At 42.8% G+C, this 25181-nt stretch overlaps 1 protein-coding gene and 1 long non-coding RNA gene across 15 annotated transcripts in view; one reads left to right on the top strand and one right to left on the bottom strand.

Moving 5' to 3' along the window:
- The window catches only part of FNBP1 (formin binding protein 1), a 157342-nt gene that overhangs the window by 123986 nt on the left and 8175 nt on the right, over positions 1–25181 (top strand). For 6 of the 14 annotated variants that reach the window (XM_075015794.1, XM_075015791.1, XM_075015802.1 and 3 more), the window contains 6 exons: positions 1953–2042; positions 5979–5993; positions 11281–11390; positions 16429–16561; positions 22334–22455; positions 24916–25055. In XM_075015794.1, the coding sequence (XP_074871895.1) occupies positions 1953–2042; positions 5979–5993; positions 11281–11390; positions 16429–16561; positions 22334–22455; positions 24916–25055 (610 nt within the window). The remainder of the gene's footprint in view (positions 1–1952; positions 2043–5978; positions 5994–11280; positions 11391–16428; positions 16562–22333; positions 22456–24915; positions 25056–25181) is intronic. The other 8 variants (XM_075015804.1, XM_075015800.1, XM_075015797.1 and 5 more) reach the window with 4 other exon arrangements.
- LOC142024098 (uncharacterized) lies at positions 17359–19302 on the bottom strand. The gene is made up of 3 exons (XR_012648396.1): positions 19113–19302; positions 18726–18911; positions 17359–18137 (listed from the first exon to the last, which is right to left on the bottom strand). It is a non-coding gene; the product is annotated as an uncharacterized LOC142024098 (long non-coding RNA).

Raw genomic sequence — 25181 nt, 5'->3', positions numbered from 1 at the left:
TAAGTTAGGTCAACAGATGCAAAATTGCAAATGGTGTGAAATTCCCATGGCACTTTGGTACTTTGCTATCCAAAAAATAAATGAATAAGTGAAAACCACACAATTACTGCATTTACCTCAGGAACTCAGAATGGATTTGGCTGTTCTTAAAATTCTAGTCATTTCCATGAGTTTTTATTTCCAAACATAAGATGTTACACTGCTCAAGGTTGGGACAAATAATTCCTGAATTTAAAAAAAGAAATAGCACAGAAGTGCTAACAAATATTCAAAGAAACACTATGAGACTCCTATCCTACATTTCAGTCTGTTTTGGATTAGGTCTCCAAACTGATGATTTCTTGAATCTTTCTCTTTGGAAGTCAGGAGTCCATTCAATAATCAAGAGCATACATTAGTTTAGTCGAGGGGTAGACAAACAAACGCTTTACGCTGGACCCCACCTTTCATCCCTGCAATTTGCACTCCTCCCCCAACCTGTCTATTGCAATCCAAAGTGAAAGAAATTTAGGTTATGTGCATATGGAAAAAAAATACCTTTCAGCACATGTAAGAAAATAAGTTGGTAGAAAGTAAAAACTTTATTAATCAATGTATAAATGCGAATGCATGTACATAAAACAATAACATACTTCAGTGTTTTTAATTAGATGAATGAGCCTGAGACCCAGCAGCCAATTGTCTTCTGCACCCTTATGAGATTTTATGACCCCTCCCCCGAGGGGCCCACTCCCCACTTTGTGCATCCCAGCTTAGTTCACAGAGTTTCAGTCAGCATCAATATGAGTGGTTGAATCCTGGTCAGTCTTTAAAAAATTCAGTAACAGGTAGTTGTAGGTGTCTGTATCTTGCCAGTTTCTGTGGCTTTCTAATGATATTTTCCACAAATCTCTACCTTTTTGCTCTGAGAGACCCATACAAACAGAAGAAATTGAGACACAGTACAGGGGACATAGTGAAAACTAATCTATGGTAGGCACTATAATCAAACTAGAAATGGAGAAATATTTATGTTTTATGTTTCTCTTTTCTAGTTATAATAATTTTAGATGTCATATGTAAAAATCATTCTTTTTAAAAAATCAGGCAAAAGTTGACTGTCCCTTCAGGGAAGTTAGGGGCAAAAAAGCATATGCAGAAAATCAGGAACCACTTACATAACTCATAGTTTGATTTATGCCTACTCTGCATTTTCAACTGCCATTTTCAGAGCATAAACATCCAATTCTTTGTTACCTGATATTAATTTATCTTATAATTGCCAAGTGGCAGGAACATAAGCTTTTTTTTTTTTTTTTTTTTTTTTAAAAAAAGAGCAACTCTTTTAAGCAAACAGAAAAATCCAGATATTGTATTTCTTAGTGGGCTCAACCAGATTCTGTTCTCCAGGCTATCCCAGTAAACACAAGAGAGGGATTTTTGTGGTTTCTTTTCTAGTGGACGTTGTTGACTTTATTACAATGTAATATTTCTTTCCATTGCACCAATTAATAAGTTTTCTTCATCATTTTGTCTGGCCTCTGTGACATATTGTGCACCTTTTTCATTGATGTGTTACCTTAACTATCAGTCCACCTGTAGAAAATGTTTTTTGTTATGGGTGATGTGGAAAGTCAGCACACAAGAAAAATGACTGCCCTTGGGAATGCTCATTATTTTAGTATACATGCTCTGTATCAATACCAGTTTTTTTTAAATACCCTCAATATGTTCTGACCTGAACAAAAAATGGTTTTTAATTTTACATATTTAATCTAACTTTAAAAAAATGACATGGTTAATTTATCAAAATTAAAAAAAATCCTAAGAAATTACCTGCTATCTTGCAGGTTCCCACCCTCATACCTACTGGCTAATTAAACCCAAAGCTATCCTTTTGCTGTAGGAACAGTAAATGTTGAGGTGTCCATGTCAGTCTCTTCTTTAACAAGTGTTTTCTCTTGCTGACTCAGCAGCAGACTCAGTCTTTGTATTTTCACAAAGAACTCATGAAGAGGACGTTAGGGAAACCCACGTGTGCCGTTGAGGCTAGGGATTATGTTGTAAGTTTGTGTATGGTGTGATCGACCCATATAGTTGCTGCACAGTCGCTAACCCCACTTACAACACTGCAAAACAATGCTTCAGTGAAAATGAGGGTTGCAGAAGGCATAAGAACAGCTATGACTTACTTATAGAAGCAACTGATCTTGTGAAAGAGGGGCAGTTGTCAGTACTCAAAAAGCTGGAATTGGCACAATAAAATGGTTAAACATGGGAAATACAGACCACAATGGAACCTGCTTAATGTGAGTTTATCTGTTACAAACCTCTATAGGAAAACATAGTCCCAAACTATTTCAACTTATTGGAGTGTGCTACTTGCAAGACTGGTTAGATTTGTGGTCTGATTTCTGTTATACAGTGAAGGTGTTCAATGTACAGGTGTTCTAAGAGGGTTCCACTCTATTTGATAAAAATATTTTTGCCTCTTCGTAAATATAAGCCTGTCCATAGGGAATGGGAGAGCACTCCTATCAATGGTATATACTGCCTCTTTTCAATAGAGCTTTAACTTGCACTGCTACTAGCATCAAAGCTTCCCTGAACTGCATGTAACATTTGTGGTTCATAGGATTGAGAGCTGTGACTTGTAAACACAATGTGCAATCTAAAGGAGATTATTACAAGATCAAAGATAAAACATTTTACCCTTGCATAAACTTGAAGTCCGGTGATTTATTTCACTCCCCTGTCTTTTGTAAGTGAGGTTAGTCTCTGTGATTATCCGATAACACATGGACTTGTTGGCTTTCATGCTCTCTTATGTGTTATTGAAGCTTGTGGCATTTAAGCTCTTTATTGTTCCCTGCAAGGCTTAGTTAGACATGTCTTTAAGTGACAGTTGGGTGGGATTTGCTCATTATATCTTTTTAGAAATGTCATTCTCTAGTCTTTTGAAGAAAAGTCTCCATTCTCCTATGAAATGAGCAAACCTCTCAATGTGAAAACCCAACAGAATTGGCCAAAAAACAAAAAAGCAGACATTTAGTAACTACATTTAATACAATTTGTTTTCTCAGATGTGCAGCAAATGAATTGCTGCCATATAATGTAAACATTTTTTGAAAAACAGAAAACTTTGTGCTTTAAATCCAGCATTTCATTGTTTTCATTTGATTTATAACCCATTAGAATCTCTACTGCTTTATTATTCATGTTGTGCATAACAATGTCTGATGTACATTTTGAGGGTGTTTTTAATAAAGTTTCTGCTTTTCATAATACTAAACAAACAACAAATGTATGCATTAGACATATAATGTCTATTCTTCCTTAACATTTGCTGAATTTACAGTAGAAGAATAGTTTTAATGCTGATGACTCTTTGGCCATAGCTTGGTCTTTAGAATAATTGGTGTTTAGAATGTAGCGCATGTAGCAAACATTTGTGCATTATAGAGTGCTTTGTAGATAAATATTTATTTCTGCACCATAATTGTTGTGTGTATTTGTGTAGAAGGATCTCAACTTGTGCTGATCATGTCTATGCTAAAGTTCACAGGAATGCTAAGCAATTAGGAAAATGAGGGCTGCCTAGATTTGTGTTTCTTCAGCAGGATATTTATCCAGTTCCTCTTTCCATTTGTATAATTAATCCTCATCTTTCAAAAATAGTTACTGTTGTTTGGCTATTTCATGGACCTCTTAGCTGCTTGTATGTCTTCTCCAGGCTCGATGGTTAGGGGCATATTTTTATTTACTGATTGACTTAACTGCAAGGGAATTTAGTTGACCAGTTTCATTATAAAAAAAAATCTAGTTCAGGATGGATTAATTCATGGACAATCTATCATCATTTGTTTTAAGACCACATTTTTGTTTGAATACTTTTAATTTTTTGAGTATTTTTGAATATTTTTAATTTAATACAATGTTAGACTCTGCCAAGTGACTGGATACCACGTGAAAAACTTCACGAAGATTAAAATACAATGTCAAAAAAAGATTTCCTTAACTTGTGCTTCCACTGCCCTGCCTTATTTTAGGTCCAGTCTGGGAGAACTGTGCTTGCCTAAAATTGTCACTTTTGTTAGCTTAGGATACAATAACCTATGGGCTTCCCAATTGTAAATTTTGTACAGCTTTTGAATGCAAAATGTGATTGGTTGAAGCATAGAAGTCCCCTTGAAGTTGTCTCCTGGTGTGCTGATCATGTCAGTGATTACCACCTTCCTATTCTGTGGGGCTCCCCACCCCATGTCCTGCTGGGCCAGATCCTCCCATCTACCCCAGCCACACCACAAAGTTGTGGTTACTGCCTGCTAAAGAGCAACACAGATACTGAACCAGTTTAGTTCTAGGAGGTCTCAGCTATAAGAGCTCAACACCCAGGAAACTAACCCCAAAACTGGATCAAAACCTCAAATAAATTTGTGTTACTTTGTGTAAAACTACCCTGATACATATTCATAATCCAATTTTCATAAAGCATGAAAGGCTTAAAATACAGATTTGCTCATGCTGTTAATGGAGTACCTGCCCTCTGTGTTCCATCTAACTTTCTCTGCTTCAGCACAGAGTACATTTAACTGCATCTCTTTGCTCCCGGGATTTGCTACATAGTTTGTAATCACAACCATTACACATGAGAGGCTTGCAACTCAGTCAGAATGCAGGTTATCTGAAAATGAGGTGGGATGAACTGTTGGGAAACAAAGTTGTATATTTTCTCCTTTCCAGGCAAGTAACCTCCAGTATCCCATTTCTTGTATTGAACAGCAGTTAATTCATGCCCGTATGTCCAGAATGGAATAATGCTATAATGCTTCTATTTGTATTCTGTGCAGCTCCTGCAAAGCATCCTGTGTTGCAGCTGTGACAGTGGCTTTTGACCACTGGTAATAAGGCACTGTAGTTTAAACTTTAGGTAATGAGGCATTGCAACATCGTATTATGATACTAATATTTTTAAGTGTTGTAGGACATGGAGAGAACACCCATATGGCTTTCAATGCACACCAGTGAAGCCCCTTAAGATGTAGGCTAACAAAATGATATTGGATTGGCTCTACATAAAGAAATATAGTAGGCTTGGAGGAGAGAGATTGCATATATCCCATAAGGAATTGTATATATGCCAATAATGTGGGCATGGAGATAAATGTGAAAACCTTATACTGAAATAATTGGATAAAAAGAAGAGTAATTTTTTTCCCTTTGCTGCAATTTTGTCAGACCTTATAAGCTAAACAAGCTTGAGCATGATTAGTACTTCGTAGGGAGACGTACAAGAAGTGGTGTAGGTTATTACACAGAGAGCACTCTTCTCTCATACTTAGAGTTCCAGCAAGACAGTAAGGGAATACTGTCTTTTGGGTGGGGATTTGCAACCTAGACCCTGACCCCACTTGGAATCATTGGAGAGCCTATGGCATGTTTTGGTGGAGAGGTCAGTCCCTGTGTCCTGGCAGAATTTCAATTCATTATTATTTCCCACTTCCTGCCCTAAAGAGTTGTAGAACATGGCTGGCACCTGTGACGTTTGTTGGCTGCCACCACAGCAGGGGCTGAATTTCATTGCCTCTTCAGTGTTGAGTGCGGTGATCCACCTAATTATGTAAGTATTGTAAAGTGTCAGTTTTTCTGAGTGAGAATTCTACTTTAAGGGGATACATTATTGCTTGCTTAGCCATTGAAGTAAGTCAGTTTGGGTCAGGTTCTCACCTGCATTGCCAAAGTAAATAAGCAAAGGTGTAATATGTTTTCCTTTTCCATTTCCACTGATGAAATGGCAGCTGAATGGTAGTGTTTGGCCCATCTTGTGAACTTTTGCACAGATCTGTTACTAGTGTTGCCCATTTTCACATATCAACAGTGAGGAGAATATGTGTGTGTCATTTTAATATAACAGTAGGACTGAAGGATTTCCTCTTCCATTGATGCGCTTGTTGTTTTTTTCTCTTTTTTTCCTGTATCTCTACAATTTTTACATGAAGCTTTCTCTCAAGCTGGTAAGCACAATTGCAGCATGTTTGTCCTATGTCTTAACCACAATTTTCTCTGTGTGTTTTTTGTGTGTACTATGACATGTACATGACTGAAATTAATTTTAAATCTGTTTCTTCTTTGTGTTTGCTTTGTTTGACATTTATCAGATAACTTTGAATACACAGGTCTGGAGTCTAATAGAGGTGATCAGAATTCAATCTTTCTAATAAGCTGCTAAAAATTAACTCTAATTTATAATATAGTTTTATCTTTGTTTTTTGTAATCTAGGGCTATACAAGTGTAGTTAAAAATTATACCAAACAGTTCTGTTGCTGTACCTGAAATACATGTGGAAGAATTCATGTTATGAGGGTCTCTGCTATGGCCCTTTATAAAGATAAAAGTAAACTTCTTTTATCTTACTGCAACACCATCATAAATTGTATATTTTCCATGTTCAGGTACTAATAATCATTGGAAGTCTGTATCATTGTTAACTGCATTTTACAGCCCTATATAGTCCTCCAAAAAAAAACAACTAATAGTGAAATTAATGAAAGTTAAATAAACCTTAACCAAGAAGGTTAACTTAGTTTGATTTAAATTTGCAAATGATGGTGTATATATATTAATCCTAAACCCAGTCTTGGATGGAAACGGGGTGGTATCTTGAAATATGGTAAGAGTTTTTCATTGCAAAACTGAAAATGGGAGGGGTAAGAGCATATGTGAAAAGAAAGAATGTGATGCTGTATTTTACATCCAAGACAGTATGTGGTTAAGGCAGTTATCCAAACGATGGTATGTTTTTGATAACTTGTCTTGGCTTGCTTGCCACACCTGGTCCCTTCCAGAAGAATTCAATTTAAGTAGTCGGCCGAATCATTTCAGGTGAACCTGCAAAAGTATAAATGACTGATTTAAGTTTAATGAAGCCTCAAAGGCTCTGCAGTAGCTCATAGTGATGTTAGTTTGGGATGTTTCCTTCTTCTGGCCAGTGAGGGTTTTTAGCTTGCTTTCACCCCATTATTCTTGGAGTCACCATTTTGCACCAAGTCTCTCCAAAGTGAGTGGATTTCTGTTGCAAGGTGAGAGACTTATTGGTGGCTTCCTGGGAATACCTGTGCCATTAAGGCTGTTCATCTGCCTGCAGCAAGGTCTCTGCATCTTCATGGGAACTTCAGGCCTTTTGGCTCCACTGATGTAGTGCAGAACATCAATCACTTAAGCTGCCTTAGTAGTACAACTTATGTAGACATTATCTTTCCAGATCCAGTCCAAACCTAAATACTTCAGCCCCATGATAGTCACAAGGAAAAATGGCAAAGAGATCTAGAGATCCCTCAGTTACTTAAGCTGTGTCTATACTACCTCCCTACTCTGAAGAGAGGATGGTAAGTAGGGTGTTGGGAGTTTATTAATGAAGTGCTGCGCTGCATATGCAGCACTTCATTAAGCAAATTCCCCCCGTGGCAACTTCAAAGAATTAAACTTCAAAGTGCCGGTTCGTGTGTAGCCACAGCTCACCCGCCAGTACTTCGAAGTGCCTGGGCTACTTTTAAGTCCCTTTACCTCTCAAAATTTTGAGGAGTAAAGGGACTTTGAAGTACTGGCAGGTGAGCCGCGGCTACATGCAAGCCGGCACTTTGAAGTTTAACACTTTGAAGTTGCCGTGGGGGGGGGGGGGGCGGAATTTGCTTAATGAAGTGCTGCATATGCAACGCAGCACTTCATTAATAAACTCCCAACACCCTACTTACCATCCTCCCTTTGAAGTAGGGAGGTAGTGTAGACAAGCCTTTAGAAACCCAGTTGCCCTTAGTTCTTTGTAGCTCAAAAGCATCAACAGATGTTTGATCAACAAATGGTGTAACCTCACACACATTGCCTCTCTATCAAAGCACAGGTCTAGCAGTCATTGATATTTATACAAAGGCTTTCCACTCACTGTTTAACAGTCATGTTAATAGTTAGCAGGCTGATGCATCGTGTGTGTGTGTGTGTAAGCCAGGCCTTTCTGTGCATTGGCGTGTACTATGAAATATAGCCATCATGCTCAAAAGGCTCTTGACTTGACCCTTTTGGGTCAGAAGTTTGATCCTCCTTTTTGAGGCAAAGTTACTCAATGAATTCAGTGAGTTTTTTTTTTTGAGTCTCAGGGGTGCAGTTCTATGCAGAGTTAATGCATTGGTCTGAAGTACTGTCTACTACCCACAATTGTTAATCCTGCTGTGCATGGATGCTGCAATGTGGGCCTCAGTTTCTGCAAGAGGAAGGTTTCATAATTAACCTCTCATTTTAACAGGGTGTTTCTATTTTCAGTGAGGTGTTTTTGTGGCTTGCAGTTAAGGCATCACTGCGGGGAGTCTGTTGCATGTTCATATCCTCTAAGTAGTGTGTTTATAAACCTACATCTCATAGAGCTGGAAGGGACCTCAAGAGGACATTGAGTCCACCTTCTCAACCAACCAACCACCATCTCTGACAGATTTCTTTTTTTTTTTTAGTTTATTTGCCCCAGACCCCTAAATGGCCTCCTCAAGGACTGAACTCACAACTCTGGGTTTAGCAGACCAATGCTCAAACCACTGAATTATCCTTTCCCCTCCCATCCTCAAAAAAACTCCAGACTTATACAGCTGTTGTGATCTTATTCCATTGGCAAAATACATGGACCTCTTGTAATGCCTGTAGAGACATGGGAGATAATTGTCTCTCTAAGGCTGTGTCTACACGTGCCCCAAACTTCGAAATGGCCATGCAAATGGCCATTTCGAAGTTTACTAATGAAGCGCTGAAATGCATATTCAGCGCTTCATTAGCATGCGGGCGGCAGCCGCGCTTCGAAATTGACGCTCCTTGCCGCCGCGTGGCGCGTCCAGTCGGGGCTCCTTTTCGAAGTCCCCCTTAGGGACTTTGAAGTAGGCGGCGTCCTTTCGAAAAGGAGCCCCGTCTGGACGCGCCGCGCGGCGGCAAGGAGCGTCAATTTCGAAGCGCGGCTGCCGCCCGCATGCTAATGAAGCGCTGAATATGCATTTCAGCGCTTCATTAGTAAACTTCGAAATGGCCATTTGCATGGCCATTTCGAAGTTTGGGGCACGTGTAGACACAGCCTAAGTGAGAGAGCTGCCATGCCCGGGTTCCTGGATGATCTGCCTATAGTGTGTATTACACTCCCTCTCCTATTAGGGCAGGGGAGTGTCATCTGACCCCTTATAACTGCCTTCCACTCCTTTCCTGTACACACATGCTCTGTCTAGAAAGCAGCACAAATCAGAAGGGAAAGGCTGTCCTAGAGAGCCCATGCAGTGTGGAGCTGTGTGCAGCTTTTGAGGCAAAGTGTTTGCAGAATCACTCTTTTCTGAGCAAAGCATTTGGCATTTTAACATAAGCCACCTAGCAACTTCTTCGATCACAAGCCATCACTCAGCTGCCTGGCCAGCTGTACTTTGGCTGGATTTGCATTTGCAAGATGGGCTATCCCTCCCAATGTTCTCTTGTACTTTTGTAGAAAGGAATTATTGGCATTAAATTTGCATTACCTTCTGTATAAATTCAGGTTAGTAATTTATATTAGGGTCAAACTAGCTTATTAATGTTGAGATGTCTTCAGCCACGCTCACCCTGTCCACTCCCTGCCAGTGAAAGCAGGGACTGTCATAAAAAATCATAAAGGTTTGGAGATACTCTGCATATATCTTATCTATTCTCTAACCTGTGATGCCTGGAAGGGGAGCAGCAGCCTGAAGTCAAACAACAGGGTACTTTGTTTCAAAGCAAATCAGAAACAGATGACAGCTGGAGTGAGCCTGTTTCTCCCTCCTCTGTTTTTCTGAGAGAGTGACTCTGTGACTCTAACAGAATTACTCCCAATTTAAACTAGTGTAAGCGAGAGGAGAAACAGACCTATTTGATGATTCAGGGATTCAACATATGGTGCATCGGTCCTGAACTATTGAAAATAATACAGAATGGTTATAAATTATATGCCTAGCACAAAAAGTAAAATGTCTATGCAGTGAGTGAGTGCAAGAGAATCTTAACATCAGAGAGCACTTCTAACCAAATGGAAAATGGTTCATCCATTTTATCAAGGTTGTTTCTAAGGCACTAGCACCCACAAGCTCCGTGTCCCTAGAGAAAGCTGTAGGCTGGCTGTGGGTCTGCAGTTTAAAGTTGCACAGTTGAAGCAGAACCCTCAGCATGAGAGTAAAAGCTGGCAAGTGCTTCCAGTGAGGCTGACAACTGCAGTGGGAGGGGAAATCAGGAAAAATTGGGACTCCAGCAGAATGGAACTGTGTTAGATAAAATGTTGTTAAATCGAGATGGAAGTAGATTCACAACTTCCAGCAGTGGGCTCCCATGTTTCTCGGTTGGCAGACTTCTGCTGTCTGTTTTCTACGGCTATGCCATCTGTGGCCCTTGTTAGGTGCTTTATTTCCCCTGATTCTCTGTGGTGTGTGAGGGGCTTTTCGCTGGTGGTGAAATTCACTCCTATGCAGAGCCATGCTGCACACGAGCAGCTTGAGAGGGATCTGAGTGATGGCATGGCTTTGTACTGTAACTCTGGGTAGGGTGAACTTCCACATAACGGACAGAATTGGTGCAGTCTTTTTTTCTTTTTTATAAAAGCAATAAACTGCTAGTATGTAAACTGTAAGTGACATACAAGTACTGGAGGAAGTTCGTGCAAATTACAAATCTCCTTAATTAGGGAGAATTCTATGTTCATTTTTATTTGTCTACTTAAAAATGTCTTGAGTGCTGATTGCATCTGGATGCTAGAAGAAGCTATAAATTAAACAGGCCTGTAATAGCTACTCTCTTGGGGCAGCCAAATAAACCACACTGCAGGAGATCAATAGCAATACTCAACTTCCAGGCTAAAAACAGCTCAGGGCTGACCATCTGTAGTTAGAAATGGTCTAGGCTGCATAAGTGCATCTTATGAGTTGTCCTAAAGAGTGTGAAATGCTGACCATGGCAAACAGCATAAGGGAGGGAGCAGGCTTCATGGTAACAACCCGGTTGTGATGTGCGCCCTGCTTCTAGCTCTAGAAAGCTTCTGTTGACTAGGGTCAACAAAAGTTTCCCAGGTAATTTCAACGGTTATTAATTGGATGTTTTTCAAGTATCTGAGTCCCAACCTCTTCAAGGCTTTAAGGATCTAAAGGCATGCAAATGTCTCAGACTTTGGTGATTTTGCACAGATTTTCCAAAGGAGTGTTTTCAGTGTAGAATTTTGAAGGATGAGCCGGAAGGTTTCAGGCTCTCATTTGCCTTTTTCTTTCTTCCCATTCTGTGTATAGGGTGGAGGACCAGAGGATTTCAGCAATCTCCCACCTGAGCAAAGAAGAAAGAAGCTCCAGCAAAAGGTGGATGAACTAAACAAAGACATTCAGAAGGAGATGGATCAAAGGTAGGCCAAACCATGACATAATAAAGAATGATACAAAGAGGGTTTCATGTAGCAGAACAAAAATGCCTGAACAACCAAAGGCAAGCTGGTGTAAGAACAAGATAGCAGGTCATGCCTTGTGAATCACTACTGGACATGATGCATTTGGAATAAAAAGATGCAAAGAGCACTAGATGATTAAAAACTGCCACGGAGATGAGCTAAAATCCTTCCATTGTCTAAGTTCTGAAGTTAATTGTTTAATTTTGACCTACACGGGCAAGGACAAAAGGAGAGGAGGGAATGGTTGCTCGTTATCTACATATTGCACCCACCCACTGCTGCCATGCATTCCAGCACTGTTGTATCAGGATACTAAGGCAACCACTCAAGAATCTTTATGACTTGTGTAGATGGTGTCAGCACAGACCATTTTTCCTTCTGGCACAGGTTTACCAGCCTTTTTAATGCAAGCAGTTGTGTATTTCTGAGCCAGGTGGGAGTCACAAATACTTTGTTTCTAAACAGGAATCAGCCCCAACATTCACAGTACCTTAATGCAAGCTGCATTTCTGTACAGAGTCACAGAGGGGGAGCTGTGCTAATCCGTAACTTTAAAAACAACAAGCAGTCCTGTGTCACCTTAAAGACTAACCAATGTATTAGATCATGAGCTTTCATGGGTAAAACCCACTTCTTCTGAGTATTGGTAGAAATTAAAGAATCCAGGATGTATCTTTGTTCAGCTAGCCACACAACCATGTCTTTCAGGGCCACTGAAAGCACAAACACCTCAACTGAGCAAGTGGTTTATTGTAAATACATCAAGCCTTGGATGCTTTCCATCTCGGGTGCCTTGCTATTGTTCATGAGTTTAGGATAGAACAGAGTGGAAAACACTTCATAATTTATCAAACACATTCCCTGTAATGCAAGATATGGTCCTCCATTTGAAGGTAAATCCAATATTAACCTAGTACTGTATAGTGCACTTGGAACGTTGGCAAAATCTTTTGTACTTTTTAGGCTTAGGAATCATATGCACTCAGGAGATTCTGAATAACAGAAACTGTTATCTGCAGGGCAGAGTTGACAAAAGAGTGAGATTGTTCATCAGTGCCCATTTTAAAAGTCTCTGTGCTCTTTGGTGCCCATTTCCTGGAAGCAGAAGATCTAATGATTCTTGCACTTTGTTTGTTTGTTGTTAGGAGACTTCATTTGTCATCTTACCTGAGAAGCAAGCACTTCAAATGGCTCCATTTATGTTGATCAGTTCTAGCCACTTATATTTGCAGTGTCACTGCATTCATTCACATCTTGGCTTCTGCCATGATGTTAGAAATTAATCTAATACACACTTCAGTCAGCCAAGAGAGCTTTAATGTTCTTTTCAAAAAGATATTTCAACATCAGGAATAAAGCTAGTATAGTCAGAGACTAGAATTTTTCCTGGCAATGTGAATTTTATCCAATGTCTTTTGTTGTTGTTTTTACAAAAATTATGTTAGACTGATAACTTTATTAAAATCAGTCCCCATCTTATTTATATAATGTATGTGGGAATGCTAATCCCTATTTCATATCAGAAATGAGAAAGGAGACTTGCAGATAGCTATTTACTTTTGTTTTACATGTCCCCTTTATGTTATATTGTAGCTGTAGTTTCTCTCCTTGAATAGATTTCCCTTTCCCCTTAATTTTCTGTAATTGATTTTGGTGTAACCTAATATTAAGATCATACATGAAATCAGGGCACAGTGGAGATTACATTAGATAGAGAAATGAGATTAATGAGCAGGGTACTAAAAGCAACAGTTAGACATACGGAATGAATAAAAAATAATGAATTAAAAATTTTAAATGCCTTTAGGGCCCCAACCACAGAACAATCCCACTTCCTTGCCGCCCACTCCTTTTCCCAGTTTCTCTGTGCACAAAGCAAAAACAGACACAGGGTTGCAATTGTGCAAGATGTTGTGGGAACCTCTCAAATAAAAAGAATTATAACTTTGATTGTGGGATTTTGATTCAAGTAATGCCTGGAGCATTGTTGAATAGTCACACCACTAATGAGTATTTAACTCATAAATCAACTCATTTCTGAATCCTAGAATGCTGCTTGTTCTACAGAGACAATCTCATAACATTTATCCTCAACCTGCCTCAAGTCGGGTGCAACGCATTGCCATTAACAACAACTCTGCCGGAAATGACTTCTAGTTGAGCACAGGAAGGCTTGTGGCATGCTAAGATAGACTTGGGGATAACAAACTCCACTCCTGCTATTGTGCCTCAAAAGCACCATCACTTTATGCTAGACATTTGGCACCTGCGTTGATATGAAATGTGTTGACTTTAACACAATCCCAAAATGCTGCATAACTCAGCTAGACATAGTGTCACATCATGACCTAAGGTCTGTCTGTTGCTACGTTGTTACTAAGCTAAACCATCTGGCTTTAGTTTTACTCTAAACAGCAGAGCAATGTGAAATAAACGTGTATCAGGAGGGATCCTAGAAATCTGTTTGCCACTGAAAAATGAGAAGAATCGCAGAAGTTGCTTTTTGACAGAGAATCTGTGTTTTTCTACATTGTGTGGGTGGGGGAAAAAAAAACATGTACAGCAGAACCCCCTGCTGCCAGCACACATGCAGAAATCTGGGAAATTGATGTTTCAGCTCCAGGCAGCAGGGCTTGGGCTTTCAGTGTTCATTTTAATTGGGGAAAAAACACAGATTTGGGAGAAGTGGGTTATCAGAGAATTTTGGATTTTTTATCACAGGGAAAACTAGGATCTCTGCTGATCAGGAGCGAATTATGTTGCATATTCATCAGGCAAGCCAAAATGAAGGGCATTCACCCTCTGTTTTGTTATTGAAATGTCCATGTCCAAGCCTTTAGCCCACTTGTTCTCATATACTGGTCCTTGGCTGTCTTGCAAGTGGGTTGCGAGGCTTGGGGCTTGCCCCGTGCAGCAGGGCGCCCGCATTGGCACTCCAGCTCTAGCACCAGCTTCCCACTGTGGGGGAGGCGGGGCACTGAACCCCACAGGCCATATTTGGCACGCAGGGGAAGGGAAGAAGTGTTGCTCCATGCTGGAAACAACTTTTGGGAGAGTTTCCCCGCTGCATCTGTAGGCTGTATTTCAGCAGATGGGAGCAGCTGAGAGTGCGGAGTCAGGTAAACAGCCCCTCTTCCCTCATGGCCAGCCCCCACATCCCTTCCCTCCTGTCCAACTATCCCAGCCCCGGTCCACTTCTGCACCCCACTGCCATCCAGCTCTCCCACCCCTGGTCTACTCCTGGATCCCCCTTTGCTCAGCTCTCCCAGCCCTGGTCTACTCCTGCACCTTCCTCCCTCCCAACTCCTGGATCTGCCACCTCCAGCCTGCTCCTGCACCATCCATCGCTTCTTCACCCTCTCTTTTGGCCAGACTCTGTACCCTTCCTCCTGGCCAGACGCACCCCCTAACCCCCACTACGCCAGCTGGCTCCTGCACTGTCCCATCCATCTAGACACCCCACCCTTCGCACACCATCCCTCCTGGGCAGACCTCCATTCCCAGCCCTCTCCAGCATCCGACCTGCCACCCAGACTTTCACCCTCACTCTCATCCCTATCCCACTCCCTAGCAGCCCACCCCTTCACTCTGGATCCCTCTGTTTGGCGTCATCCCAGAGCCTGTGGGGGGCTCATAAAAATCTACCAACCCAAGGATCCCAAAAGAGTTAAGACGGTCTGTAGGCAGCCTTGAAACTTGTTTCTCCCTACCTCCTTTTTCCTCCTCTTCTCCCACTGTGGGGCTGGAGCACCAGAGGAATGAGGTATCTCAGGTGGGGGTCACATCAGTGAGGGTTTTTTTGTTTGTTTGGGGGGATTGTCTCTCACCTGTGTGGACCCCAACTGACTTTTCTGTAGTTCAGTGGTCCCTGACCTAAAAAAGGTTCCCTACTTCTGCCGTCATTAAGACAACATTGAAAATTTTTATTGGATATAAATTAATACTTTATTTTATTTTTTTATTATTAATGTATCCTTTCTTACCAGTTATATACGCCCCCTTATGTTATAGCGCCAGTAGCCTAATATGAATAATGTAGTGTTTCAGGTATTTAAATACTGCACCTACCCTTGCTCCTGCATTTTTTCATCATAGGTCGTTGGTTGGTGGTCCATGGAAAGGTTTATGTTGAGTGGGGTGGGCCACAGACCAAAAAGTTTGAGAACCACTGCTTTAGCCTGTTCCCCAGGATGGCATTTGGCCCAGGATATTGAAAAATGATATAAGCTCTTCAATGTGTCCATAAGGCTGGGAAGATATTTATCTGGCAAGTTCAGAGGCCGTTCACTGGGGAGTGGAAAGGGAGGGAGGGGCAAACCGTGGAAGCTTTGAGCAAGATCTTTCCTCAAAGTTAACTAATAGGAATCCTGATGCTAAGCAGTGGGAGACATGGGAGAGAAAAACAATTCCAAACCTGAATCTCCCCATCTTGGCTTCCCTCTGCCCCAAAATGTCCTAGTTCAAGAATCCAGTTATCTTTTGTCTCATTACTAAAGCTGGAGATTTGGATGCACAGTTCCCATTAACTGTAATCTAATCCTGCATGTTTACATTTCTTGTGCCAAACTTGGAAGTGATCTGCTGGTAGCACTAACTTTGCCATCTTTACACTAAGGAAAACATACAGACTATTTGTGGAATAAGCCTCAACATGTGTGAGGCTGGAAAAATCCCAGTTATGCACAATGTAATGGCTTAAGTCTGGAAGTTGTTGCTAAAGGCTATACCCAGTTCTTTCAATGGTTGGTAGTTTATGAACTGTTTTCCATGCAGATGCCTTCAATGCATCAAAGAGAGATCTTCAGTAAATGGGTGGCTCAAGACAAAACAAAAGCCCTGGAATGGAATCTCCCACACTTGGTTGTACCTCTAACCTATTGTGATTGAACCAGAGATGCGGAATAATGGGTTTGGAATTTTTTGGTTTCTTCAAAGGGATTTACTCACCCAGCAGCTGCTAGACTTACCTGTGTTTCATTTTCCTTATTTCTCACAGAGATGCCTTAACAAAAATGAAAGATGTCTACATCAAGAATCCACAGATGGGAGACGCAGCCAGTGTAGACCAGAAGTTAGCTGAACTGGCACAAAATGTGGAGAAGTTGCGATTTGAGGCCCAGAAATTTGAGGTATGGATGGGGTTTAAGTGCTAATGCACTTTCATGATGGTAGCATTAAACAAATAGGTCCTGATGCAGGAAAGCATGTAAGTGTATGCTTAACAGGGATTGCTTTAAGTAAGTGCTTATAGTTCTTTCAGAAATGAAGGGTCCTGTGGCACCTTACAGACTAACAGAATAATAGTTCTTTCAGTGATTGTTCACATGCATTCCAATGTAGGTATGCATGCATGCGTGTGCTCAGTTGCCAGAAAATTTTTCCCTTCGCCAGTAGCCATTGGGTTGGAGCAGTGCCCCCAGGAGTGGCGCTGTTATGGTGCTCAATAGAGACCGCACCTGCCTCGCCCCCCGGCTCACTTCCTTCTTGCTTCTATGTCAGTTGCTGGAATTCACCGTGCACCTGTGAGTAATCTCTTGTGTAGCTGTTGGGCTGTAATCAATTAATACATCTCATTAGGTGCTAGTTGTTTTTCCATTGTTAGTAGTTACTGTTATTCGTTGGGTGGTTGTTTACTTCTCAAGACCTCAGTACTGGGGCATGCTGAGGTCACCAGGCTTTAATGTCTGCATCGACTGTGGGAAGTGCCTGCTAAAGAGTGATGCTCACTCAGCTTGTTTAAAGTGTCTTGGTGAGAGTCATCAGTGGGACCACTGCCCGATTTGCAAGACCATCATACCAAGGACTCTGAAAGATAGCACTCAACGCCTCAAGGTTTTGTTAATGGAGGCAGCTCTTCAAGCAGAGTAGTCCTCATTGACAGGGTAAAAAGAGAAGGGTCACTCAGGAGAGTCTGCTCAGGGAGGAGATTTGGTCGCTTTTCGATCAGGGGGTAGTAGAGGAGGTTCCTCTACAATTCAAGAGCCAGGGGTTTTATTCCCATTATTTCATAATCCCCAAATCCAAAGGGGGAATGTGACCCATCATGGACTTGCAAGGCATGAACAAGTTTGTAAAAAAGATCAAGTTTCACATGGTCTTTCTGGGGTGCATTACCCTGTTGGTGGATACAGGGGACTAGTTTGCCACTCTCGACTTACAGGACATGTACTTTCATACCGCGATCTACCCTCTCCACAGGAGGTTTCTCAGGTCTGTGGTAAATGGGGGATACTATCAATTCACAATCCTTCCATTTGGCCTGTCAGTGGCTCCAAGGGTTTTCACCAAGTGCATGGCGGGTGGTGGTCGCAGCCTTCCTCCACAGGTGTGTATCCAGGTGTTCTGTACCTAGATGACTGATAGTCAAAGGGAGCTCCAAGGCCCAGTTTCATCAAAGTATAAATTTCATTCACAAAACCTTCAACAGTTTCAGCCTCTTGATAAACAAGGCGAAGTCGATGTTTGTCCCCACGAAAAGAATAGAGTATGTGGGGGGCTCTCCTGGACACTGCTTGCAAGGGCCTTCTATCAGAGGGCAGGTTGCAGGCTACAGCCGGTATCATAAACAACCTGATCAAGTTCACCACCACCACGACCAGGTGTTGCGTGAAGATTGCGGGGCAAATGGCAGCTTGTACATTCATGTACAATGTGCCATACTGTGTCTTCGTCCCCTCCAGTTGTGGCTGGCCTGTGTATTTTCCCCTGTGAGGGACAATAGAGACAAATTAGTGACGTTGCCACAGCAGGTGTTGCTGATCCTGCATTGGTAGCTGGACGCTCAGACAGTGTGTGCGGGGGTTCCCTTCAGGCCTCCCAAACCTTCCCTGTCTCTGGTAACCAATGCGTCAGATTTAGCCTGGGGGTGCATCCCAGGAGTGCTGGATTCAGGCTCTATGGCGCACATCAGACATCAAAGGAGGGAGCTCAGGGCAATCTGGTTGGCATGCAAGGTGTTTCAGGAGAACCTAGTGGGACATTGTGTGTCAGTGAGTACAGACAACAAAACAGCAATGCATTATATCAACAGGTAGGGGGCTGCATGCTCCTATCCCGTGTCATGAGGCACTCAGGCTATGGGAGTTCTACATTTATCACAAAGCTCTCCTGCAGGCTTGCTACTTATCTGGGTTCCACAATACCGTAGTGGACCACTTCAGCAGGTTCTTCATGAACCACAAGTGGTCCATTCATCCAGATGTGCTACAATCAATTTTCCAAGTTTGGTGCTGTCCCTATGTGGAGATGTTTGCCACACACCTCAATTCAAAGTGCCAAATGTTTTGTTCTTACCAGAACTGGAGTCCCAGGTTCTCATTGGATGTGTTTGGCATGTCATGGACAGACCCTCTGCTGTATGTGTTCCCTCCGGTTCCCCTCGTCCACAAGGTCCTCCTCAAAGTTCAAGCAGACCAGGCCTCAGTAATCTTGGTGGCACCTGTGTGGGCCAGGCAGCATTGGTACTCGGTTCTGCTGGACCTGTCAGAGAGCAACCGATAACACCCCTGTTATGCCTGGACCTGTTGACATAGGAGGAGGGATGGCTTCGGCACCTCAACCTCTTGCCCCCCACCTTACAGCACGGAAGCTTCATGGCTGGGTGCCATGGAACTTTCCTGCTTGGACTCAGTGAGGGACGTTCTTTTAAACAGTAGAAGACCCTCTACGAGGTCCACTTACTTTGTAAAGTGGAAAAGGTTTGTGATTTGGGCCTCCCAGAAGGGTTATCTCCGTTGCAGGCCACAATCCCCTCGATTCTGGATTATCTGTGGCATCAAAGTCAGTTGATGCTGTCTCTGGCTTCCATCAAAGTACATCTGGTAGCTGTTTCTGCTTTGCACCCTTGTCCACATGTTTTTTCAGTTTTCTTGGACCCTGTGGTCAAGAGATTCATGAAAGGCTTGGAGAGAGTTAGGCCGACAATGTGGGACCCCTTACCTTCCTGGGACCTCAATTTGGTGTTGGCCAAGCTTATGGGCCCTTGCATTCGTGCTCCCTGCTGTTCCTAAGTTACAAAATAACCTTTTTGGTGGCCCACACATCACCCAGAAGGGTGTCTGAGCTGAGGGACCTCATAGTGGACCCCTCTATCTGGTATTCCACAAGGGCAAGGTTAGATTGAGACCCCATACAGCCTTCCTGCTAAGGCGGGCTCCTCTTTCCATGTCAATCAGGATATCTCACTACCTGTTTTTCCCCCCACACCTCATGCTACCATGAGGGAGCAGTGCTTACATACCTTTGATGTCTGTAGAGCCTTAGCTTTTTACATGGACAGGACCAAGCCATTCAGGAAGTTGCGGTAGCTCTTTATGGCTGTGGTGGACAGGATGAAGGAAGGGCCTCCCAGTTTTGTCCCAGAGGATTTCCTCGTGGATAATGGCTTATGTTAAGGAATGCTACAAGCTAGCAGGGTTTCCCCATCCTCCAATCAGGGCTTACTGTACGAGGGTGCAGTCCTCTTCAGTAGCATTCCTAGCCCATGTTCTTCTTCAGGAGATTTTTTGGGCTGGTGCTTGGTCTTCATACATACATTCTCAGCCCATTATGGGGTCACACACTATGCTAGGGAAGATGCTACAGTGGGTAGGGGTGTAATACAGTCATTCTGGGGCTCTGACCCCACCTCCTGATGTCAACTTGCATTCACCTACACTGGAATGCACATGAACAGTCACTCAAAGAAGAAAAGATGGCTACTTACTTCCATAACGTGTTCTTCGAGATGTGTTGTTCAAAACCCAAACCCTCCTTCCAAAACCCTCCTGCCTTTTCCCGCTGTTGGAGTAGCTGGCAAGAAGGAACTGAGTGGGGTGTGGGGTGCCTATACTAGGCGTTATATCGGCACCACTCCAGGGAGCACTGCTCTGACATGACGGCTCCTGGCTAAAGGAAAAATTTTCCAGCTACTGAGCACATGTGTGCGTGCACGCCTGCATTGGGATGGACATGAATAACATCTCGAAGAACACCAATTATGGAAGTAAGTAACTGTCCTTTACACAGTATCTAAGTATTTTGTGGAAGTGGAGCCTTAGAGCCACCTTTTAGCATAACTACATCCTGGATCCTTCATATTTAGTTGTCAGCCAATCAGATTTTTCTCTAACTTGTCACAGAAATTGGGTTATACAGAGAAGGGGAATGCAGGCGAATGCTCTGAAATGCGCTGGGACTCCTCTTGTTTTTGCAACAGTATCCAATTTTAAATGCCTCTCAGAAAACATAGTGAGAGTTCAGAAAAACTTCACTTTAATTCTTTCACACCCCGAGGTAATTTTGCCAATCTGAGATCTACTGATGGTGAAAAACTGATGGGCACCAAAAGTTTAATCATCACCCAACCCCCACTGAGATCTTACGAGAATCCAAAACAAGATCTAAACAGTCAATGGTCAAATACGTTTTTGTCCAAAGAAGCTGCCAAGGAAAGTGTGATGAGGATCCATGGACTGTTCTGTCTAAGGCCTTGTCTATGCTACCAAGTTTTGTTGCCAAAAACTCTTTTGGTGACAAAAAATTTTTCTACCCCTAAGAGAGACTTTTTTCTTTTCCCCTCCCTTTGTTGTCGACAAAGAGCCAGTGTAGACTTGGCTGTTAGTTTTGTTGACACAAGTGGTTTCCACCAGTATCACACAATGCCTGCCCTGATGGCTTAGCTCTGCTGCCCGGCAGGCATGTGCCCCTCCCCTTTCAAAGCTCTGGGAAGTCTCTGACCGCTGAGTGTGCTGCTCTGGTTGGGGAACAAAGAGGAAATCATTGGAATGGTCCCGTTCTGCTCTGTACAAGGAACACAGCAGCCGGCAGACTGCTGTCCCATGGCAGGAGGTGGGAGGGGCAGTGTTGGAGGGGAGAGTCTGAAGAGCTCATGTGACATTTCTCACCACAGAGAGCTCAGAGCTGCTCATGATGTTGCTCCCAGCAGCTGAGGAGGCTGTGGGAGAATTTGGAGGGAATCCCAAGATGCACAGCGATCAGCTCAGTCTTGCCACAGCACTGCAGGATACATACCCACAGTGCACTGCTCACTGTCAGTAATGGTGCCCGCAACGTGAATATGATCTGTTGACAGAGGGAGCAAGTGTCGATTTTTGGTTTTTGTCAACTTTTGAGTGTCAACATAACTTGGTAATGTAAAAAGGCCTATAAGCCTGACAGCTGCAGAGAAGAAATAGAGCCAATTTTAAGCAACAGTCTCTACTGTTAACAGAAAGTATTTTAAAGATGCAAAGACTCTGGAGTATGAATAATAGTTGGAATAATTGAATCCTTTATAAGCAGAAACTATTGTAATTACACAAGATGAGTTATAAGGGCAGGAAAGGCCTACATTCTGTGTGCTATGGATTATGCTATGGACTTAAATGCACACAGCCAATTAATTCTGGATGCTTGTCACATTCGTTTGTCTTATTCTTCATTGTTTGTGAGGCCCTGTTGGAAGGCTTTCCCTTTCTTCCCAACTATTCTTCTGTTCCATTTGGCTGATAATGGATTATTTATTTATTTATTTGGGAGTACTTCTGTGTATCTGAAATTGTCATGGTTTCCTTCTGTTTACTGTATTTTTAAGACCAGCAGCACTTCAGCATAGCTGTAGAAAAGTACTGCTGTTAAGCCAGCAGGTGTGGCTCACATAGTGCTTTGAATCAGTTTATGCATTTCTGACAACAGTGTAGTTTTTAAGTAGAGTTTTAGAAAGTAGAATCTACTTCCCCTCGCTTCAAACACTAGCAGGTTGAAGGTAATTTAAATGTATTTATGCTAGTTGATTGCTTGCCTGTAGTTTGGTGGTTCATGTGTTAGGTATAACTCCAAAAGGGGTAAAGTAAGAGGACTCTGCCCTTTGGCTGTCCAGGGCATTAAAAAGGTGTATGAAAACCCTTGCTTTCTGTTTACAGGGCTGGTTGGCTGAGGTTGAAGGCAGGCTGCCTGCACGGACTGAACAGACCAGACGGCAGAGTGAAATGTATGAAACCCAGAATACTTCAGCAGTCAATAACTGTGCCCAGGACCGAGAGAGGTACAGTATCTGTACAGAGCCATCCAGACAAGCATGCTAGTTACTGTTACACTCTTTTGTTTTCACTTTAGAGGCAGTCTTCTTTATAAGGTGAAGTCATTGTAACGTGACCAGAAGTCCCATTTTTAAAGGGACAGCCCTGTATTTAAGCCCCTACGCAGGTGTGTCTACTTTTCTTTTTCAAAATGGGCAAATTATCCTGTATTTTCTGTCTCTCCTCTCTCATCAGTACTGGTTGGTGTTACTGCTGGCCAGATCCTTGCTTGCCAGCTACCCACCCACCAGCAGAGAGAGGAGGCCTCCAGTGGCTGAGGATGGGTGTGTGTGTGTGTGCAAGGCTGGTGATGGACAGAGCTGCAGAAGGGGTGGGCATCTGCTCCCCCTGCTGGTCCATCAGTGCAGTCCCTGCTGTGTGCCACCTCTTAGACAGCTGGCTTCCCTGCATCTGCTGCGTTTCCAGACAGCAGTGGCAGGTGAGTGTGGGCAGGTGGTGACCTGTTACATGTCACCTCTACTGCTCACCCACAGGCCCTTTACATGCTTCCCCTGTCACTGTCCTCTCCCTGCTGTGCTTGTTCACTCTCTACTCCTGCTGCTCCTCCATAGCCCCTCTTGTGGGGTGCTTCCTGCTCCAGGTGCTGTGCGGAGAACCAGCCCCTGGTCTGATCGTTGAGCTCACAAACAGCAACTTCACTCCCTTCCCTTCTGCACATTGCTGAAAGGCTGCTGCCTGCCACATTCTAATGTGAACCTTGACAGATAGCTGCGGGGGGAACTCTTGATGCTGCATACCCCCTTCACATTGCCTTGAAAAGATGTGGTGCCAGGTAACGGGAGAGGACTGTCCATTCCAGTGGCCTAGGCAGGCAAGGAGGCTAGAGAGCACTGGGTACAGAAGGTCAAGTCAGGTCAGGTTGGTTAATCACTCCCACCCCTGGTTGGAGAGCTGTTTGGGAATGTGTGTGTTTTACCTCTCCCCAGGCAAAGATAAGAAGATAAATAAAAAGACTTTGCTCTGCAGTATTTCTTTTTAACAGCCATCAGTCAACTTGGTGTTAATTTGAATGTTTGTACCGCACAGCTTTAACTGGTTGCCATTGAACACAGCTACCTCTCTGTTACTATTCATAATTTTACCAGGTGTACTAGCCATATTCAGTATTTGGGAAATATGGCCACCCTATGTAAATCCTGTGGGTAACAAGCTTCATCCATGATTAGACTACAAGATGTTGCGCTGACAAAATAATTTCTTGCTTTGATGCAAAAATTTTGATTTGCCACAGCAAAACTTAGGGAAATGCGAATAGAGTGAATGTTTTCCAGGAACATTAACAGGTCTAAAGCCCAGTCTGGGTCTGTCACTTCCAGACATGCTCACAGGGAAATGCATAAGGTCTGTTGACCGCTCATGTCCCATTTTGGACATTAAGTAGGATGTCAGTGATGCATACGTGTCATGCTAGCTCTCTGAATAGATGTGAATTTCGTCTCTGCAGATCAGACTGAAAACAAGGGCCAGCTTCCTTACAGTTACACCAGTGCAAATCCAGACTAACTCCACTGACTTCTGTGGGGTGCCTCCAGATTTATATGTGGCAGAACTTGGTCCTTGAATTGTGTGGAATAAATTCCATACAGAAAGACAGATGTTATGTGGGGTAGTTATCAGCCATAGCACTTTGGATAGAATCCCATCTTTTCCCAGAAGAGACCTCCCCAAACCTTGTGAGAATGGAAAGTTGGACTGGAAGTCTCACGTGATGTGGCTGTCTCAGGAAACTTCTACTCCTGGCTGGGCTGAAACTATTGCATGTTGTTTATTCAATGCATATAATATTCTCAGACGTTACACACTACCATAGAGGTATCTCTGAATGGAAATAACTTACAAACCTAAAAATGGAAATATCCAAGTGCCCAAAAACTCTGGGAATGCCCAAAATCCTCAGCTTGTTTTCCAATGTGCAGAAGATACTGAGCAATGCATGCGCCAGTATTTCTGTTGGAACAGCCCTTCTGAACACGCAGCAAGCCTTTTATGCAGTAGTATAGCAAACAACTGCATTGGCCATGGTGAAAGGTAAGTGCGAGAGTGCATTCAAAAGGCCTTTGCAGGAGGAGCTGACTGAACTGCTTTCGCCAGTCGTGCTGGAAATGCCAAGACTCACAATCAACAAGAAGTCCTGTGGCACTTTACAGAGTAACAGATGTTAGTCTGTATCTTCAGGACTTCTTGTTGTTTTTGAAGATACAGACTCTAACTCGGCTTCCTCTCTGATACTTGACTCACAATGACACACTCTGAATATTCATCTAAATTATCACGTTGGCCCAACCTACAGTCACTCATATGGGCTGCACCTTTCCACAGCTGAGAGTTTCTGGCAGATGCATTTTCCTTGTCACACTTCTCCTGAGGCTAGTTGCTATAGTGGCTGTATATTTTCCTTTCTTGAGCAGCCCAGATGGCAGTTACACAGAGGAGCAAAGTCAGGAGAGTGAGATGAAGATTCCAGTGACGGAGTTTGACGACGAGTTTGATGATGAAGAACCACTCCCTACCATAGGAACGTGTAAAGCTCTCTATACGTTTGAAGGTACCACTAACCCTCAGCTTCCATTTCACTTCTTATTGTTTACTTCTCTTACAAGTAGCATCCAGAGGCTCCTGTTTTGCTAAGCAATGCTCAGTTCCTGCCATGAAAAGCAGTGATGGATATAAG

This window comes from Carettochelys insculpta, chromosome 21 (genome assembly GCF_033958435.1).
Source record: "Carettochelys insculpta isolate YL-2023 chromosome 21, ASM3395843v1, whole genome shotgun sequence".
Classification (NCBI taxonomy): Eukaryota; Metazoa; Chordata; order Testudines; family Carettochelyidae; genus Carettochelys; species Carettochelys insculpta.
The sequence above is the reverse complement of the archived record's forward strand: the minus strand, read 5'-3'. Positions and strand labels throughout refer to the sequence as shown.